Source organism: Scardinius erythrophthalmus, assembly GCF_964197995.2.
Source record: "Scardinius erythrophthalmus genome assembly, chromosome: 17".
Taxonomy (NCBI): domain Eukaryota; kingdom Metazoa; phylum Chordata; class Actinopteri; order Cypriniformes; family Leuciscidae; genus Scardinius; species Scardinius erythrophthalmus.
The window spans coordinates 10,450,282-10,464,676 of record NC_138237.1 but is presented as its reverse complement, the minus strand read 5'-3'; the positions used below and the strand labels follow the sequence as shown (position 1 = coordinate 10,464,676).

The 14,395-nt window shown below is 34.4% G+C and overlaps 2 protein-coding genes across 2 annotated transcripts; both read left to right on the top strand.

Moving 5' to 3' along the window:
• Positions 1 to 5,482: 5,482 nt before the first annotated feature.
• Positions 5,483 to 7,219, top strand: LOC308706043 (chemokine XC receptor 1-like; the record flags this gene model as incomplete). Its single annotated transcript, XM_081391429.1, has 2 exons — positions 5,483 to 6,148; positions 7,172 to 7,219. The coding sequence occupies 2 exons, from the start codon at positions 5,483 to 5,485 to the stop codon at positions 7,217 to 7,219; spliced, it is 714 nt and encodes a 237-aa protein (XP_081247555.1).
• Positions 7,220 to 10,903: 3,684 nt separating this feature from the next.
• On the top strand, positions 10,904 to 13,237 carry LOC308706042 (uncharacterized protein; the record flags this gene model as incomplete). Its single annotated transcript, XM_081391428.1, has 2 exons — positions 10,904 to 11,569; positions 13,199 to 13,237. The coding sequence occupies 2 exons, from the start codon at positions 10,904 to 10,906 to the stop codon at positions 13,235 to 13,237; spliced, it is 705 nt and encodes a 234-aa protein (XP_081247554.1).
• Positions 13,238 to 14,395: the final 1,158 nt, after the last annotated feature.

Sequence of the window (14,395 nt, the reverse complement as noted above, 5' to 3'; positions counted from 1 at the left end):
GTCTGTAGATCCTCTAGGCACCCTTTAAAAAGGGCCAGTTCTCTGAGGAACCACACAGGTTTCCTGAGGAACTCTTATATTAGGCACTGTGTGGAACCACTTTGGGTGCCTCCAGGAACCAAATTTCATTTTTTTAAATATTTAATTTCATGTTGTTACTATGGTTACCTTTGACTTCTATTATAATAAACAAATTGAACCAAATACAAAATAAGAATTGTTTATTACATATTTGATATTCATTTTTATACATACACTTCCATGCACATGGGGAAAAAAGCTAACTATAGCTTAATATCAATGAATACACAAAAAAATAGTATAATACATAAACAACATGAATAATCAACCATGTATATACAATAGATAAACAAGAAAAGACATCTCAACAAAATGCATGGAAACACATATGTTCCACGAAATAAATCAATGTAAAAAGATTACATTTGAACTAATTAAAAATGTCCATCTTTACTTAACTTTAAACATTTGTGTTTCAGTCCGATGGTGACTCTGACATCACTGTTTCCAAGTCCAAAAGCTCTATCAGATGCCAAAAACAAACAAACAGTGCTAATATACACTCATTGTGCTGTAACCTTTATCTCTATACTGAAATCTCTGATGGTTAGATATTCAGCTATTTTGAATCATAAAATGTTTAAGTCTGGGATGCCGTTAGACTGGAGACTGTAATGTACACTATGGCTTTTGAAAAGCTTAAATGTGTGACTTGAATCAACAGTGTTCATAAATGGTTGTTGAGTATTCTCATGAAACAAGATAGAGGAAGTAGAAGTAGAGGCTTCGACCCGGAAACAGAGTTAAGGTGCAGTAAAATGATCTGTTGTTCTGTGAATGTTCACTGGTGAATTCCAGTCATTTCAATAAGAATCCACACGATCAGCAATTTCATTTGAGGTCAAAAATGTCACTATGGGACCAAGTTGGTGTGAGGTACTTAATGAGTTAGAAAAGTGAAAAGGTACAGCATCGTTTTCAGTTTGTTTTTCCTCTTCTCTGGTGGATGGTCCAGGCACTTCAGTGATTTTCAGGTCTACAGGAGGATTTTTATTCTTGTTCAAACTTGTATTTCAGCTTACCGAGATCCCTACAAAGTACAAAATTTACAGTTAGTAATGTTATTAAAGTGATAGTTGCGAAATTTAAATAATTTCCTCAGACTTGTGATGTTCCAAACCTGTTTGACTTTCTGTCTGTGGAACCCAAAAGCAGATCTCAGGCATAATGCAACCCCAGTCACCATTCAATTTCACTGCATGAAACACAAGCAGAAAACAATTGTGTAAATCATTCATGAAACCATTCTTATGTACACTTGTCTAGTTCAATTCAATGCAACAATTTATGTAAAAATGGTTAAGCTCCAAAAATGTCCCAGAAAAGATCCTAAAACTAATCAATGAATTCACAACTCATGTGTTATGGGTTGTGTTGTAAGTCTTCTGAGGCCATATAATAGCTTTTTCCTTTGTTTTTTGTTTTGTTTTGTTTTTTGTCGAAAAAGACTAAACTTGAAGTTATAATTCAGAGTTAAAAATGTCTTATATTCAAATGCAAATGATAAAGATATCAGAAAAAATGCATAGCATTATTTGTGAACCAAACCTGTGATATTATTTTTCTGAGTAACATGAATGAGATTTGAGATCATGAGAAAATATTTTCAGAGAATAACTGATTAAAAACACAAGTACACAGTCAAACAATACAATTTCACACAGAGAAAGTTCATACTGTAATAAAGTACTTGCATGTGGTGCAGGTAACTTACTGTAATTCAGTGTTGCCACTGAAATGTTCAGATTATTTTAGAAATGTAATGGTTGTTCTGAGGAAACAAAAGAACAAAGCTGATTATTCAGAACATAATATTTATTGACCAGTAAATGGCTTTAAAATGGTATTTGAGAGAATGAGGGCACCTGTAGTAAGTAAAGTTAGTTCTAAACAAAAACAGAGCAAACTAGCCTATAACCTGTTTTTGTTATTCATAACAAACGCCAAGAATCAGAGAATTTTCTAAATTAGTTAGGCTATATCAGCAATTTGAAGACAGTTGTACAAAATATGTTAAATTGAATGACTAAATCTATCTAAGACAATAAGTCAATCATTTCCATTTGTTCATTAGATCAACGTAACTTAGTTAGCATCGGGGCTAAAACCTTCATACCAGATACTGTGCAATAAACGAGTGGTAAACGCTGTAAAAACGTAGTAATGTATAATAAATTTAGTTTATATATATGTGTGTTTAAATATATAGTGAGTAAACTCTGTATTTATATTTATTTGGCGAGTTTACAAACCTTGTAATGGAGAGCCGAACAAACGGCGGAAGCTTTGATGAGAGGAGCCGTTAGTTTCCTGATGACGATCAGCTGAGCTTAGTTGCGCGCGAGCATCACTGAAGTGACAACAGCAGAGGAATAGCAGCAGTTTCGTGACAGAATAATACTTTTCTCCTCCTGCTTCTTCTTCTTCATATAATATTATTATTATTTAGTGTTGTTGTTTAAGGTTTAAATTACTTAATAAAATAGGCCTATACTAAATATATGTAAGCTACCCAAGTGAAAAAAGACTACTGTTAAATGTATTAAAAATGCATTAAATATTTGTATTGTAGGTCTACTAAAAACACACTCAAGTAAATTTTTAATACATTTAATAGTACGTCTTTTTCACCTGGGTATGTATACTGAATCAAACTGAATCAAATAATAATAGGATAATAATAATAATAATAGAATAATAATCTAATTCTGGCCTCCCTGAACCATTGGGTTCCTCCAGATGCTGGCTTTAACATAAGAGATCTTCCAGGAACCACTTAAATGTTAAAAGATCTTCCAATAACCCTTTTATCGCATTTAAGTTCCTCTATTTTCCCCCAAAGCACTTCGAGGTCTCATGGTAATGAAAAGGTGACTCCAGAACCTCTGAAGTAAATACAAAGTGCTTAAAGGATCCCATAAGTTCCAGCAAGAACCTCAAAGATTGTCAATGCTCCTCCAGTAACCCTACTATAGGAGAAAGAGCTTTGAGGCACCAAAATTACATTTTGAAGTTCCTTGAGTATCCGACAGGGTATTTGAGGCTCCTTTAGTTTTTACAGTGTAGGGTTAGGGTTAGATTAAACTAACGAAGTTTAATAGCAAGTTTACTAAAAACCAGGCGAACAGGCATTAGAAAACACCAAATAAATGTGATCATGGCAACTAAAAGAGTGGCAGGAAATCAAACAAAGGAAGGCATGAACATAAGATATACAAACTAAAAGTCCTTGAACTGAATCAAACTGAACATAATGCTGACACTAGTCTGTCACTGTTTTATGTGATGTGTAGCAGATGAAGTCATGCACATAAATTCTTGTAAGAGATCTACACATCCAGAGAGACTGAACATTCACTCTTCAGGTGATAAACTCCATTATTTATTCAATTACTTGTTTTTACCCTTGATATCAACAGTGTTACTGTGCTTATATGATAATGACCAAAATTTGTGGGCAAGTTTAATGCTTTTGAGTAAACGAGACTGAGCTCTTTGGGTCATTAAACCAAATTACTAATTTAAATTTAACTCATCAGAAAATTAGATTTTGCATAATGAATTGCAGACTGATTTATACTGGATGAAAATCTATTTTAATCTTATGTTTCCTTGATTCACTAATATAATGTGAATATATAACCATATTTTGAAGTCATTTAAGTGTGTTCTTGTTATTTAGATTTAATGCTGAAAAATATTGGATTTTGGGCCGACTGAATTTATTGAACATTTATTTATTCAAATTGTGCAATTTCTGAACTTGATTGTCTCAGTTTGAATGGGCTGGTTTATATACACTTATTTCTTCCTAAACATCACAGTAGCAATATTATACATGTTTTCTGAGCTGCTGAACTGAGAAGAAAACCAAGAGGAGATGAATAGCTCTACATTGACCTTCACCACACCTGCAAACATCTACAAACTCCACAACTCAGTCCACTGGGTTAATGGACAGTCTGAACATTTGATTGTCGAGTTCACGCGCGTGATCATAGGTAACTAAACCTATGCGTGTGAACTCGACAATCGATTGCTATGGACTTCGGCCGAAAACAGGAAGAAAACACTGGTATGTGCGCTGGCTGAAATAACATCATTTTTATTAATATCTTTCACATCTACTGCAGTCAGATTCACCCTTGATCACTCTGAAGGAATCACTCACATTGGCTGTGCACTTGTAATGACACATCAAGGATGTTAAGAGGCTAAAAGCAGGTTTAAAACTTGCCCCATTGAAGTCAACAGGGTGCAAATTTTAAAAATAGAATAACTCGGTGTAGGCAACACCGATTTTTGTCGTTGTTCTCTGTATTGACAGCACTCCAAATTTACAAAAAAATTAGCTCAATGTTAAAACTGACCGGAGTTCTCCTTTAATAGTTGCGATCGCAACATCGTGAAATCCTGGAGGGACTGGTAAATTACTGGATGTCAGTCAAGCCATGTACCATTGCATTCTGAGCCAACCCGATCTCATGAAATGTGTCTCTATAGCATTGTATTTATTGTGCAATTTACAAACCAATTTCCGCCACAGAAACTAAAGTCTTAAATTATATTTTTCTATTTCACTATTTTCTAAACGAATGTGAATGAAGATCAAATTATTTAAAATAAACTAGGAATACTAATAAAATCAGACTGAAATGGTTGTTAGTGGTTGCTAGTCTTTTAGCCAATAAAACTTCACCAGTGACCCAATGTCACCTTTTCCATACTGAAGGTTGCAAAATAGTAATAATTGCTTTACACTTGACATCCTGTCATAACACATTATTTTTAAATTTGTCATAAACCTTGAAAGTTCAGTCTAAATATTTGCATATGTTGTGTTTTAGCAGATAAAATCAAGGTCATGTATTTTTCTTGTCTCTAAAACACAGCACAGTAATGTAGAGAAACTGGACATTCACTCTTCAGGTGAGAAAACCTTTTGATTCAGCTGTTTTAACCTCAATAATATCAACCAACGGTGTCCCAATAATGTTTTGGGATGTGTTTAATACTTTAGCTATTGAGTAAAATGGGACTGAGATATTTTATACTGATTTATACTTATACCTGATTATACTGAGCTATAACTAAAATGAAAAAATAAAGGAAATTTATGAAAGAAGAATGACATGCTATAAATTTAGGCTAAGCATAAATACTGAATATACATGCAAGTATATTGTAAAGTCATTTAATAATGGTGTGGTCTGGTTACGAGATATAAATATGAATTTTGTATAATTGTATTATGTTGTACTGAAATCATGTATTTAATGTTTACCTCACTGAGTCAGATTGAATTAACTGGTTCATTTACAGGTCTCCATATAAAAAATCACAGTTGCTATATTATATTTGGTTTGTGAGCTGCTGAAATAAGAAGATGAACACAAAGGAGATGAATAACTCTATAGTGAACTTCACCACACCTGAAACATCTACAAACTCCACAACTCAGTCCATTGGGCTAAAGGACTTGGTGGAAATCTGTATACACAGCTTTAATTTCCTGTTTGGTCTTCCTACAAACTCCTATGTTATATGGCTCATTGTCACGGGAGCTGGAAGTGGAGTTGCATCAGAGTTCTTCAACCTCAATCTCTCTATGTGTGAGATTGGTACCTGTCTGAGTTGTTTAGTCTCTACACTGACTATTTACTTTTCAAGTCTCTCACTTTTAATGCTGTTTCTACAAGGACTAATTCTCACTGGCCGTCCTCTGTTTCAGTGTCTGATCTGTGTTGAGCATTACCTGGCAGTGGTTCATCCTGTAACCTTTCTGAAGTACAAACCTCTCAGATATAGAGTGATCTGCTGCACTGTTGTCTGGATCATTAATCTTGGCTCCTGTTTCTATAGTTTATTTATTGTAATCTCACAAAACATTAATGTGCAAATGTGGTTTTTCTCACTGCAGTTCCTCCTTATCTTCTCCATCCAGTTGTTTTGTCTTGTGGCTGTTCTCAGAGCTCTGAAGCAGTCAGGACCAGGAGAGAGAGGGAGAGAGAAAGAGGAGAAAAACCACATGAAGAGAAGAGCATTTTATCTCATTCTAATAACTACTGTGAGCATGGCTTTTATATATGTCCCATTTACTATCACAGGATTCTACATTATTCTTACACAACAGAATAATCCTGTATATTGGAACCCTGGTTTTATTTGTTATGTGCTGGCTGGTTTCGTTCAGCCTGTTCTTTATCTTCACCGCACTGGAAAACTGCCTCTGTTCCTCATGAGACCGCAATTGTAATTTTTCACTAAATCCAGTTACTTTCTAAATGTTGTATTAGATACCTTCAATTTAAAATTGTATTAATTATCTGTTTAAGTTAATACTTAATTTAGTCATTTTAGATTTTAGTATTTTTTAGTTGGTAGAGCATGTTCTTTAAACTTCATCAGTGATTTAGTATCTCAGTTTTCCATATTGAGGGTTGCCACAGAGATAGTTTTTAAAGTGTTTGAGTACCTTTCTTTTGAACACTCAACAATAAAAATAAAAAAGAATAAAAAAAAGTCTGTATCTAAACCCCCTGCATCAACACACATTTTTTGGACTGACCACTGAAAGGTCCAATGAAAGAGCTAACATTTATAAAAAACAAAAACAAAAAAACAAAACAAATAAATAATAAAAAATAAAACTTTTGTCAATGTATTCACTGACACACTAAACATTTAGCAAACATGTATATACAGCAAAATGTTCCACATACATCTTTGGATTTATAAATATAATTTTGGCAGATTGATTATGTTTTAGGCTGTCAAAATAAATTATTATAACAACACTTTTTTCAGCCTCAAAATTAAAGTTGAGAGTCAGATGATAAATCTCATGATGTTGACATGCTAGAAAGGCATTATTGTCTGAGATATTACACTTTTTCTAATGCCTTCATATAAATCTATGAACTCTGAAAAAACTGATATTTGTCCCATGCATGTTCTGTATACTTAGTGCCGTAAAAATAAACCAGTTGTCCAAAACAATAATTGCTGTACACTTGACAACACACTTTTATTTTTATTTTTCATACCTTAGAAGTTAATTTGCATAACTTTTGTTTTATGTGACGTGTAGCAGATGAAATCCGTCTTGTCTCCAAAACACAGCACAGAAATCTATTAACCTCCAGAGAGACTGGACATTCACTCTTCAGGTGATTCAAAACTTTTGATTTCTTATTTTAACCTCAGTGCTATCAACCAACAGTGAAATTGTGTTTATCAAATAATGCTTTGTGATTTGGCGTTTAATGTTTTAGCTAGAATTGGTCAAATTGGACTGAGCTATATTCTGAACAGAAATCATTTTAAAATATTAAAGAAAATGACGTTTCATAATTTAGGCTAAGCATACTACTGAATACAACCATATTTTGAAGTCATATTATAATAATGTGTTTTTATTTTAGTTTAAATTATGAACTTTGTGTTACAAAATTGTTTTATGTTGTAAACTGGATGAATGTATTTAAATGTTATGTTTACCTTATTGACTTAACTGGTTCATTATACACTGTAAAAACTAAAGGAGCCTCAAATACCCTGTCGGATACTCAAGGAACTTCAAAATGTAATTTTGGTGCCTCAAAGCTCTTTCTCCTATAGTAGGGTTACTGGAGGAGCATTGACAATCTTTGAGGTTCTTGCTGGAACTTATGGGATCCTTTAAGCACTTTGTATTTACTTCAGAGGTTCTGGAGTCACCTTTTCATTACCATGAGACCTCGAAGTGCTTTGGGGGAAAATAGAGGAACTTAAATGCGATAAAAGGGTTATTGGAAGATCTTTTAACATTTAAGTGGTTCCTGGAAGATCTCTTATGTTAAAGCCAGCATCTGGAGGAACCCAATGGTTCAGGGAGGCCAGAATTAGATTATTATTCTATTATTATTATTATTATCCTATTATTATTTGATTCAGTTTGATTCAGTATACATACCCAGGTGAAAAAGACGTACTATTAAATGTATTAAAAATTTACTTGAGTGTGTTTTTAGTAGACCTACAATACAAATATTTAATGCATTTTTAATACATTTAACAGTAGTCTTTTTTCACTTGGGTAGCTTACATATATTTAGTATAGGCCTATTTTATTAAGTAATTTAAACCTTAAACAACAACACTAAATAATAATAATATTATATGAAGAAGAAGAAGCAGGAGGAGAAAAGTATTATTCTGTCACGAAACTGCTGCTATTCCTCTGCTGTTGTCACTTCAGTGATGCTCGCGCGCAACTAAGCTCAGCTGATCGTCATCAGGAAACTAACGGCTCCTCTCATCAAAGCTTCCGCCGTTTGTTCGGCTCTCCATTACAAGGTTTGTAAACTCGCCAAATAAATATAAATACAGAGTTTACTCACTATATATTTAAACACACATATATATAAACTAAATTTATTATACATTACTACGTTTTTACAGCGTTTACCACTCGTTTATTGCACAGTATCTGGTATGAAGGTTTTAGCCCCGATGCTAACTAAGTTACGTTGATCTAATGAACAAATGGAAATGATTGACTTATTGTCTTAGATAGATTTAGTCATTCAATTTAACATATTTTGTACAACTGTCTTCAAATTGCTGATATAGCCTAACTAATTTAGAAAATTCTCTGATTCTTGGCGTTTGTTATGAATAACAAAAACAGGTTATAGGCTAGTTTGCTCTGTTTTTGTTTAGAACTAACTTTACTTACTACAGGTGCCCTCATTCTCTCAAATACCATTTTAAAGCCATTTACTGGTCAATAAATATTATGTTCTGAATAATCAGCTTTGTTCTTTTGTTTCCTCAGAACAACCATTACATTTCTAAAATAATCTGAACATTTCAGTGGCAACACTGAATTACAGTAAGTTACCTGCACCACATGCAAGTACTTTATTACAGTATGAACTTTCTCTGTGTGAAATTGTATTGTTTGACTGTGTACTTGTGTTTTTAATCAGTTATTCTCTGAAAATATTTTCTCATGATCTCAAATCTCATTCATGTTACTCAGAAAAATAATATCACAGGTTTGGTTCACAAATAATGCTATGCATTTTTTCTGATATCTTTATCATTTGCATTTGAATATAAGACATTTTTAACTCTGAATTATAACTTCAAGTTTAGTCTTTTTCGACAAAAAACAAAACAAAACAAAAAACAAAGGAAAAAGCTATTATATGGCCTCAGAAGACTTACAACACAACCCATAACACATGAGTTGTGAATTCATTGATTAGTTTTAGGATCTTTTCTGGGACATTTTTGGAGCTTAACCATTTTTACATAAATTGTTGCATTGAATTGAACTAGACAAGTGTACATAAGAATGGTTTCATGAATGATTTACACAATTGTTTTCTGCTTGTGTTTCATGCAGTGAAATTGAATGGTGACTGGGGTTGCATTATGCCTGAGATCTGCTTTTGGGTTCCACAGACAGAAAGTCAAACAGGTTTGGAACATCACAAGTCTGAGGAAATTATTTAAATTTCGCAACTATCACTTTAATAACATTACTAACTGTAAATTTTGTACTTTGTAGGGATCTCGGTAAGCTGAAATACAAGTTTGAACAAGAATAAAAATCCTCCTGTAGACCTGAAAATCACTGAAGTGCCTGGACCATCCACCAGAGAAGAGGAAAAACAAACTGAAAACGATGCTGTACCTTTTCACTTTTCTAACTCATTAAGTACCTCACACCAACTTGGTCCCATAGTGACATTTTTGACCTCAAATGAAATTGCTGATCGTGTGGATTCTTATTGAAATGACTGGAATTCACCAGTGAACATTCACAGAACAACAGATCATTTTACTGCACCTTAACTCTGTTTCCGGGTCGAAGCCTCTACTTCTACTTCCTCTATCTTGTTTCATGAGAATACTCAACAACCATTTATGAACACTGTTGATTCAAGTCACACATTTAAGCTTTTCAAAAGCCATAGTGTACATTACAGTCTCCAGTCTAACGGCATCCCAGACTTAAACATTTTATGATTCAAAATAGCTGAATATCTAACCATCAGAGATTTCAGTATAGAGATAAAGGTTACAGCACAATGAGTGTATATTAGCACTGTTTGTTTGTTTTTGGCATCTGATAGAGCTTTTGGACTTGGAAACAGTGATGTCAGAGTCACCATCGGACTGAAACACAAATGTTTAAAGTTAAGTAAAGATGGACATTTTTAATTAGTTCAAATGTAATCTTTTTACATTGATTTATTTCGTGGAACATATGTGTTTCCATGCATTTTGTTGAGATGTCTTTTCTTGTTTATCTATTGTATATACATGGTTGATTATTCATGTTGTTTATGTATTATACTATTTTTTTGTGTATTCATTGATATTAAGCTATAGTTAGCTTTTTTCCCCATGTGCATGGAAGTGTATGTATAAAAATGAATATCAAATATGTAATAAACAATTCTTATTTTGTATTTGGTTCAATTTGTTTATTATAATAGAAGTCAAAGGTAACCATAGTAACAACATGAAATTAAATATTTAAAAAAATGAAATTTGGTTCCTGGAGGCACCCAAAGTGGTTCCACACAGTGCCTAATATAAGAGTTCCTCAGGAAACCTGTGTGGTTCCTCAGAGAACTGGCCCTTTTTAAAGGGTGCCTAGAGGATCTACAGACGGTTCCGCCGGTGTGGCAAAGTGAAGAACCCCAAAAGGTTCCTCCAGGCACCTTTAATTTTTACAGTGTAGTTCTCCTTAAAAAAGATAACAGTTGTAATATTATATACAGTTTGGTTTGTGAGCTGCTGAACTGAGAAGACAAATACAGAGATGAATAACCCTCCAGTGACCTTCACCACACCTGAAACATCTACAAACTCCACAACTCAGTCTATTGGGCCAATGGGCTTTGTGGAAATCTGCGTACACAGCATGAATATCCTGTTTGGTCTCCCTACAAACATCTATGTTATATGGCTCATCGTCATAGGAACAGGAAGTGGAGTTGCATCAGAGTTCTTCAACCTCAATCTCTCCACTTCTGAGATTTGTACCTGTCTGAATGGTTTGCTCTCTATACTGCCAATGTACTTTTCAAGTCTCTCATTGTTACCGCTGTTTCTACAAGGACTAATTCTCACTGGTCGTCCTCTGTTTCAGTGTCTGATCTGTGTTGAGCGTTACCTGGCAGTGGTTCATCCTGTAACCTTTCTGAAGTACAAACCTCTCAGATATAGAGTGATCTGCTGCACTGCGGCCTGGATAATTATTCTTGGCTCCTGTTTCTATAGTTTATTTATTGCAATCTCAGAAAACATGAATGTGCAAATGTGGTTTTTCTCAACACAGTTCCTCCTCTTCTTCTCCATCCAGTTGTTTTGTCTTGTGGCTGTTCTCAGAGCTCTGAAGCAGTCAGGACCAGGAGAGAGAGGGAGAGAGAAAGAGGAGAAAAACCACATGAAGAGAAGAGCATTTTATCTCATTCTAATAACTACTGTGAGCATGGCTTTTATATATGTCCCATTAACTATCACAGGATTCTACATTATTCTAACTCAACAGAATAATCCTGCATATTGGACCCCTGCTTTGGTTTGTTATGTGCTGGCTGGTTTCGTTCAGCCTGTTCTTTATCTTCACCGCACTGGAAAACTGCCTCTGTTCCTCATGAGACCGCAATTGTAATTTTTTTACTAAATCCAGTTACTTTAATTTCTAAATGTTGTATTAGATAACTTTAATTTAAAATTGTATTAATTATCTGTTTAATTTAATACTAAATTTAGTCATTTTAGATTTTAGTATTTTTTAGTTGGTAGAGCATGTTCTTTAGATATAATTGATTGCAACAATTTTGTATTTTTTTTTTCTATAAAACTTCATCAGTGATTTAGTGTCTAATTTTTCCATATTGAGGGTTGCCACAGAGATTTATTTAAAGTGTTTGAGTACCTTTCTTTTGAACACTCAACAATAAAAAAAAATAAAATAAAAAATGTCTCTGTCTAAACCCCTGCATCCATGCAATTCTTGACCACTGAAAGGTTCAATGAAAGAGCTAATATTTAATTAAAAAGAATAATAATAAAAAAAAAAAAACTTTTGTCAATGTATTCACTGACACACTAAACATTTATAGCAAACATGTATACAGCAAAATGTTCCACATACGTCTTTGTATTTATAAAGATAGTTTTGGCAAATTGATTATGTTTTAGGCTGTCAAAATAAAATATTATAACAACACTTTTTTCAGCCTCAAAATTAATGTTGAGAGTCAGATGATAAATCTCATGGTCACCTGTGATGTTGACATGCTAGAAAGGCATTGTTATCTGAGATATTACACGTTTTCTAATGCTTTCATATAAATCAATGAACTTTGAATAAATAGATATTTGTCAAATCAAATACAGAGCAGATGAATAACCCTCCAGTGACCTTCACCACACCTGAAACATCAACAAACTCCAACTCAGTCTATTGGGCCAATGGACTTTGTGGAAATCTGCGTACACAGCATGACTTTCCTGTTTGGTCTTCCTACAAACATCTACGTTATATGGCTCATCATCACAGGAACAGGAAGTGGAGTTGTATACAGTGTATTTGCTTAAGTTTTTGCTAATTTCAAGACAAATAATTTGTGGTTAAGCCAATTAAAAGCTTCGTGTTTAACCATTTTTTTGTGCCCAGGAGTGTATAATGCATTGATTTATTAATTAACCCTAAATATATATATTTTTTAAATGATCCCCAGGATGTCCAATAATAAAGAAATTAATAACCTGACAATAATTTGTCAGGAAACTTCAACTCTTTTCAAATGACTGAATCATATAGGACTATGACATTGAATCATTATCTGATTATCCAATTAATTAATCTAACATGAACAAACCTTTCTTTTTTCAATATTATTTATATGCTTTATGAGATGCTGGGCTGAGACGACAACCAAAGTGAAGATGAATGACTCTTCAGTGAACTTTACCACACCTGAAGCTTCAACAAACTCCACAACTAATTCTATTGGGTTACTGGGCAGTCTGGACATATGTTTGTACAGCATTCATTTCATTTTGGCTCTTATACACTCCTATATTATATGGCTCATCATCACAGGAACAGGAAGTGGAGCTGCATCAGGGTTCTTCATCCTGAATCGCTCTGTTTCTGAGATTGGTATCTGTGTTAATTATTTGTTCACTGTACTTGATTGGACTTGGGTTTTAAGTTTCACACCATTAACATGTTTTATTAGCACTAGGCAATACTGGCTATCCTCTGTTTCAGTGTCTGATCTGAGCGTTACCTGGCAGTGGTTCATCATGTAACCTTTCTGAAGTTCAAACCTCTCAGATATAAAGTGATCTGCTGCACTGCGGGCTGGATAATTAGGGGCCAAGCACCGAAGGTGCGGAGGCACCTATTGTATCTGTTCCCGTTCTTATTATTCTTCCGACTTGGAGTCTATGGCAGCCCATAGAACCGATTGCGGGAAAGTTGTAATGGTTTGACATTCTGATAGAGGACAGTCCCAACATTAAATACACCAATTTTGGTGTGTCTAAGTCATTCCCTCTAGCGCCACCACCTGTCCAAAGTTTCACTTTTATTTTGCAATAACATTTTAACCGTAAGGCCAATCAACAAAATTATCTTTTCCTCTGATTCTTGAGCTCATGACGATTCGATTGCACCCTATGACTTCATTTTCCGTCATAAAAATATGGCCGCCATTTTGAATTATCCTAAAAAGCTACTTTTGCGAACTCGTCCTAGACGGTTTGTTCGATTTGCACAAAAATTGAACCAGATCATCTACAGACCATGCCGACAATAAGTTACGGAAATCAAGTTGATTCGCTTAACTGTTTTCAAAAAAACCCGGAACAAATTTTACGCAGCGCTTGCAAAACAGACATAAGGCTGTATCTCCGCAATGCTTTATCGGATTCAGACCAAACTTGGTACATGTCATCACGAGCATGACCTGAGGCTACATGCTGCGTTTCGGCGCAGCGCCACCTACTGGTCCGGAGATATGAAAAATGGCAATTTTTGCTTATAACGTACTCGGTTACTAACGTAACCTCGGTTCTCTCTAGAAGAGGGAACGAGTATTGCATAAGTAGCTTACGCATCGGGAAAGTCTTCTTTCTTCGAGATCTGAAGCCAAAAAATTATCCTTAATTTTGTATTCATTGTCAACGCAGTGCAGCAGCCGACAGACCTAGGCAGGCTGTATAAGCGTGCTCATTGGCTGCTCGGCTGCAACTGCTTAAGCCTATCGGTGAGCGCTCTGAACGCGGCAACCAA